The sequence below is a fragment of the Primulina eburnea genome, chromosome 5 (assembly GCF_022965805.1).
Source record: "Primulina eburnea isolate SZY01 chromosome 5, ASM2296580v1, whole genome shotgun sequence".
In the NCBI taxonomy this organism is placed as follows: Eukaryota; Viridiplantae; Streptophyta; class Magnoliopsida; order Lamiales; family Gesneriaceae; genus Primulina; species Primulina eburnea.
In genome coordinates, this window is record NC_133105.1 from 12,565,579 (window position 1) to 12,573,005 (window position 7,427).

General features: G+C 35.6%; 1 protein-coding gene across 1 annotated transcript; it reads left to right on the plus strand.

The window, feature by feature from the left end:
- The first annotated feature begins 2,755 nt into the window (after positions 1–2,755).
- Positions 2,756–5,806, plus strand: LOC140833026 (receptor-like protein EIX2). Its single transcript, XM_073197401.1, has one exon. It carries the CDS (start codon positions 2,776–2,778, stop codon positions 5,674–5,676), a length of 2,901 nt encoding a protein of 966 aa, XP_073053502.1. The 5' UTR covers positions 2,756–2,775; the 3' UTR covers positions 5,677–5,806.
- Positions 5,807–7,427: the final 1,621 nt, after the last annotated feature.

Here is a 7,427-nt window from a genome sequence, read left to right on the forward strand (position 1 = left end):
CTTATTAGTTTAAATATTTCAACGTGTGACATTTGTAACACATTCTCACATATCGCTTTCCACTCCCATAATCATAAATCCCAGTCATGTTTTACTGGGTGGCCACAAGACAAATCACATACCTCCAAAATAAATATTTTTGCACGTCAATCATACTTACAAATGTCGTGGGCTTCGTTGGAACGCTCTGGACATGCTGCCTCAACCACAGCAGCAAAGATCCGGGAGATCACAACGAATCCCGCAACCAAAAACTTGAGAAAACCTGAAGAACATGCACAAATTTTCACAGCTTGAGCGGTTTAACGATAAAAATCTTATATCTCTCATTTCTTATCAGAAAATTACGAATTTGCTATCGAATCGAAGATAGCACAGAGTGCTACAAATCATATGTTGAAAACGTTTCCAGAAAACCAACATATAAGTCTGAGAATTCGAAATAACAGAGGGTGACATGTTTTGTGACACAGAAATTTCACAGCTTGTGCGGTTTTACGATAAAAATCATATCTCCCTCGATTCTTATCATAAGTTATGAATTTTCTAGCGAATCGAAGGTAACACACAGTGCTACAAATCATAAGTTGAAATAGTTTCCAGAAAACCAAACAATAAGCGCATATTTCAAACTAACAGAGGGTGACGAGTTTTGTGACACAGAAATTTCATAGCTTGTGCGGTTTTACGATAAAAATCATATCTCCCTCGTTTCTTACCATAAAATTACGAATTTACCATCGAATCGAAGATAACACAGAGTGCTACAAATCATATATTGAAAACATTTCCATAAAACTGACGAATAAACGGCAAGAATTGAAATGACAGCAAATGGCGAGTTTTGTGACTCAAAATTTTCCAGAAATCATTTAAACCATAATCCATCGAACTTTGCATATAACGAACGAATTTTCATAAACAATATACATCAAAATGCATAATATAACGAGATCGATGCGTAAAAGAAAAGTTTATACATGCCTTTGCGTTAAAACACACGATAACGAATACTGACGCGGTGGATTACGGGGGATGACCGGGAGACACTTGCTGCGCGTTTTTTTGCTAGAAAATGAACGTGAATCTTCAGAAATTTGCAAGGAAGAGGCTGAGATGGTGGCTGCTGAAAGAAGAGCTTAAAACCCTAGCTTTTCACGTATTTTAGTGTGTGTAAAAGTGTGAGTGTGTGTGTTTGTGTGTGTGCGCGAGTTTAAAGGCTCTCTTCCTCTTTATTTAACTTCTAATTAAATTAATTAAATGGCTAAACTACTAATTAAGCTAAATAATTAAGCCCACAAAATTTATAAAATAATAAACAATAAGTTAAACAATTAACTCTTAATTTTCGAAATTTGAAAATAAAATGCTTAAAATATTTTAATTCATCTTATAAATTAAATTTGACCTTAAAATACTAAAATTCATAAATCATTTAAAATAACAAATTTTCTTGGCTTAAAATAAAAATATAATATTTTATTAAATCACCTACATCGTCTCCAGTCTCCTTTCCTTGATCTCGCATCGAATATTCTCTTTAAAACCTAAAACTCGAGAAAACATTTTAATTTTCATTAAAATAAACATATAAACATTTAGCATCAATTAAATCATGTAACATGCACCATTTAACCCATCTTAAATTAATTAAATAAGTTAACAAATTAAATCATGCATGGGGTTTACGTGTACTGATTTTCGGGCACTACAATTGTATCTTTTTTTTACTTTCAAACTTCAAACAAAATATTATGGTAAAAGAAATAAATACTCTAATAAAAGACTAATATGAAGAATAATTAAGAAGAAGATAATTTTTTTTTTATATGAGTAATAATTTTGAAGAGAGTTGAGATATAATGAATAATTTCTTTAATTGAAAATGTTATTTAAAAATTATTATAATCACATGCCAAATATTATGGCAAGCGGTTTAGGCGGTGCGGTTTGGTTCGGTTCTTGGCAAAAAAAAATAACTGAACCGCGTATGCTGTGCCGTGTATGACTATTATTTTTATCTTGGTTTTTATAAAATATTAGGAAAACGGTGCGGTGCAATTCGGTTTGGGCGGTTCGAGCAGTTAATAAAAAAAATTGATTACTCCAAACTGGATCAGTTGGCTTATCAGTTAGTACAGTTTCATAAAAAATAACATGTATTGATTCTTCAACCTTAAGTCTGAGACTTAATAAATCATTTGAGAACTTTAGTTGGTTTACTTCAGTTCTACTAGTTCAATTAAACTGCTAAGTCTCCTTCAATTCAGTTACGCTTTACCAGTTCAGTTATCGGTCCAGTTCAGGTCTTCTGATCGGTTACTGGTCAATTTTTCAAACTGTGAAACTAATAAATTCCAACACTAACTCTTCAGACACTTTAACCAAAAATCGATTTTTTCTATGCTATAGCAGGAGTAACAATCTCGACGTATTTTTATACAATATAATTATATGAACATCTTACATAGAAACAAACAATGTTGTGCTATCAATACTTTATTGTTTTCTATTCAGATATTTATATTAACATCTTGTGTAAAATGCATCCGTAGTAACAGGTATATTTGGAATTTGTCCAACCTCCATGATAGAGTGTGGCCCCATTGACTTGAAGTCCACTCTAGCAAAGTGGAGCATTATTCACGAAGAATTTAATAAGGCAAGAAAATTGTGGGCTTTGTTTGGCAAATTCTTAGGTCCCAGCTTGGAATTTTGTCCTCTGAGAGCCATTATATATGACATACGTAATTGGCATAAATTAATTAAATTAAAATGAATGTTGTCACCACAAAACTCACCACTTTCATGCATGCGCTACTTTTTCTGGTAATTTTATGGATCTTGCTCGTTAGTGGAACCATCGGAGTCGATGTACTCAGATGCTTAGAAAAGGAAAGATTGGTGCTACTTAAGGTCAAAGATGATTTGATAGATCATTATGGCAGGCTCTCTACTTGGGGACCTGAGGAAGCCAAGAAAGATTGCTGCAAATGGAAGGGTGTTCGCTGCGATAACCGCAGTAATCACGTCGTGGCGTTGGATCTTTTCGATCGCTTTTATCACTTGGCCGGTAAGATAAGCCCGTCTTTGGTTGAACTAGAATATCTTAATCATCTCGACCTCAGCGCCAACAATTTTAATGAGACCTCTATTCCTGAATTTTTTGGCTCTCTTGCTAAACTTAAGTATCTCAATTTGGCTCATTCCAATTTTCGTGGTTTGATCCCACATCATCTAGGGAAGCTATCCATGTTGCAACATCTTGAACTTAGTTACAACCGGTTACTAAATATTACAGATCTTGATTGGCTTTGTAATTTTCGCTCACTGGAATATCTTGATCTCGGTGGACTTGATCTCAGTACAGTTACGACATGGATGCAAACAATAAGCAAACTTCGCACACTGAAAACGTTGAACATGCCGGGCTGTACCTTTTCATCAGTTCTTCCTACACCACTTCCTTTCATCAACTCTTCTACGTCTCTTTCTATCATCGATTTTTCTAACTGTTCCCTGAACACCTTATCGATTTTAGTCTGGTTTCTTAACATGAGCAGTAGCTTTAGTTATATTGATTTCAGTTATAATGCTATGAGAGGGAAGATTCCTGTTGCTTTGGGGAATCTTGAATCCTTTTCCCATGTCGATCTCAGTGTTAACATGCTTGAAGGTGGGATTCCTGATACTTTATGGAATCTGACATCCTTCGTTTATGTTGATCTCTCCAATAACATGCTTGAAGGACGAATTCCTAGTGGTTTATGGAATTCCACCATGATCAGAACTCTTGATCTTAGTGAAAATCTGTTGTGTGGTTCACTACCTCATACGTTGAGACTTCCCCATCTTGAAGTTCTACGATTGGATGAAAATCGATTTGTCGGCAGTGTGCCTGATCTTGCATCATGTACATCATTGGTATCAGTGCTGCTACATGGTAACAGATTCAATGGAACTCTAAATAAAAGCATTGGATCCCTATCTAAACTCCAGGTATTGAACCTTGGTTCAAACAACTTGGAAGGCATTATTAATGAAGCCCATTTTTCGAACTATTCTGATCAATTTTATGACCTGGACTTGTCTTTGAACTCGAATTTAAGAGTAGAGATCAGCTCTCATTGGAAACCTCCATTTAAAATTATGTATATAAGTTTGGCATTTTGCAAGTTGGGGCCAGAATTTCCATACTGGCTTCTGAATGCATGTTCCCAGGGTGCAAATCTTGATATTTCGAATACTCAGATTTCGGACACAATAGATAAAAAGATTTGGGACAATTCAATTTGTTTTCTGTATTTGAATATGTCAAATAACCAGATGTACGGCATTGCTCCTGATTTATCATGTGAAACTTTCAGCTTTGTTGACTTGAGCTCCAATGAGTTTGATACACTGCCCCTTTTGGCTCCGTCCATAAATTTTGTAAATCTTGCAAGGAATAAATTATCTAGGAGATTGACACGTATTTGTGCTGCAAGTTCTGTGTGGGTTCTTGACATTTCAGACAACAGATTATCAGGTGAGCTTCCTCATTGTCTGAAGAATTTGACATCTATCGAGTATTTTAATGTGGCAAACAACAATTTCTCCGGGAGAATTTCAGAATCACTTGGCTACATGAATGTTCTTTCTTCTTTACATATAAGAAACAACAGTTTTAGAGGAGAAATTCCTACATCATTGAGGAAGTGTCGTTGGTTGCATGTTTTGGATCTCGGAGAAAACAATTTGACTGGTCACGTTCCAGCATGGATAGGTGGAAGTTTGCCAATGTTGGCTGTGCTGAGCCTAAGATCCAATGACTTCTATGGTAGCTTGCCTTTAACCTTGTGTCATCTACGAAATCTACAACTATTGGATCTGTCTTTGAATAAGATTTCTGGAACAATACCCAAATGTATGAACAATTTCAGTTCTATGAGTTTGAACCCAGATGCTAACCAAATACCGGACAATATATCACATGTTTTCCAAAGTGGATATGTGTGGGAGCTCTTCTACGACAGCATAACATTAGTATGGAAAGAGAAGGAGGTCGAGTATGTCAAAAATCTAATACTTTTGAAAGTCGTTGATCTTTCAAGCAATAAGTTAGATGGACATATACCTCATGAAATTTCAAGTCTTGATGGCCTTTTTGCCTTGAATATTTCCAGAAACAACTTGATAGGCTCTATTCCACAAGAGATTGGCCAGTTAAAAATGTTAAATTCTCTTGATTTGTCGGAAAACAACCTTTCAGGTGAAATTCCAGACACCCTCTCACAACTGAGTCATCTTGGAGTTCTAAACTTGGCTTTCAACAACTTGTCCGGTAAAATTCCATTGAACACTCAAATACAAACTTTCGACTCTTCTTCGTATACAGGAAATCCTCTACTTTGTGGTCCTCCACTTCCAACGCATTGTCCTGGAGATGAAAGGCCTAAAAACCCAATCTCTACAGAAAATGTTGATGGGATGGACCATGGGGAGCTCATAAGTACAGGTTTTTATGTGGCAATGGCACTCGGGTTCATTGTTGGCTTTTGGGGAGTGTTCGGGACTTTACACTCAAAAAATCTTGGGGGCTTATATGTTTTTAAGATGGTGATAAACGTGAATGATTGGGTGCATGTAAGGATAGTTGTGACTTGGAACCACATGCGAAGATATTTTGAGAATTAGTCATAGAAGATTGTGTGATTGATTACTTCTGTTTAGGGGAAAATAAATATATGAATGTAATAAGATTTCAATATCTTGAATCTGATTTGCTTTTATATTATTACTACCGTTTTATGTTTCAGTGCCTTCTGTCCACAAGAATTAGATTTTTTGTTTTTTTTTTGCTTTTGTGCTTTCAAGTTATAGGAGGACTCTACAATTACATTGTAATTGAGTTGGATATTGATGCAAACCCTATTTGAACCCAACCCACTATCCCTTAAACCACGCCCGTGACATATATTCTTCTTGGCAAAAATTTGTGTGAGACGGTCTTACAGATCATATTTTGTTAGACGAGTCTCTTATTTGAGTCATCCATAAAAAAAGTATTACTTTTTATGCTAAGAATAATAATTTTTATTGTGAATATCGGTAGGGTTGATCCGTCTCACAGATTAAGATTCGTGAGACGGTCTCACATGAGACTCACTCTATTTTCTTAAGTTAATTTTGGTTTTACGTAGTTCAAAAGATAAATTTTTTTTATTAAAATTGGAAAAGGATAATTGTGTTGTTTTGAATTATCAATAGCTGGTGCAAAAATAAAAAGTACATTTGAAGTAAAAATATACTTGATTATATAATTATTTCTCTTCTGTTACGTATTTTAACTTTATTCAAATTATAATTATTTCCAAGAGAAAAAAAAGTCTTAATTATCCTACGATAAGGAACACAAAATTAGCAAAATAATTATAATAAAAAAATGAATATATAAAATAAAATATATATTCAGTATACAGGACGAAACTGAAATTAACTCGTAGAAAAACATGATAACTGTCACTACAGGTGCACACGAGTCTAATATTATACTAGTTGAGCTCGACTCGATTTGAATCTTGTCAACTCGAGATCGAACTCGAACTCGATCTAGTAATTCATTTTATGCTCAAGTTCGATGATGTGATCTCGCTGAAATGGGTGAGCCGGGTAAGGAGCTCCAACGGACCAAATCAATAATTTATAATGTTTGAGAATTTTGAGTGAAGATAATGACTGTGATATCACCTGCAGACAATGAAAAGAACTTGTGAATGGGCGTCGGAAGAGTGTCCGGCGTGGCCACTCCGATGCTAAAGTTAGCAGGTTGAGGATGAACACAAGCAATATTTGAGAGAAAATATGTAAGTGCTTGAGAGTTCAAAGATTCAGAATCATTAAATGAGAAGTATACCTGTTATTTATAGTAAAAAAATGGGGTAGGTACCTCGATTCCAGTGCCACTTACTAAGTATGGCAAGTCGGTTGCCTATACTCTAGTTTCTGATGGCTTCTAGGACACTCCATGCTCAAGTTGTTCTGACAGATTAGACTGCATGTATTAATCATACTCGAGTGTGGTGCAATTCTCGAGGTGGCCCGGGTAGTCGGTTACCCGGGTGCTTGTATGAGAGCCCGGGCTATGATGACTGTCCGGGAAGAAGAGAAGTGCCCGGGAAGCTGGCTTCTGACCTGGGCTTTCCAATTGATATCCGGGTCAATGATGACCCGGGCCCTTACAGGGGTATCACTAGGGATGTAATCGAGTCGAGCCGAGCCGAACTCTTGAATGTTTGAGTTTGGTTCTTTTATAATCGAGCCGAGCTCGAGCTTTATTTAACGAATATATGCATGGCTCACGAGCTTATTTAAGCCTTTATCGAGTCTAAACAAGCTTAATAAATATGAATTATACATTTAAATTTTCATTAAATTAATTAAAAAGT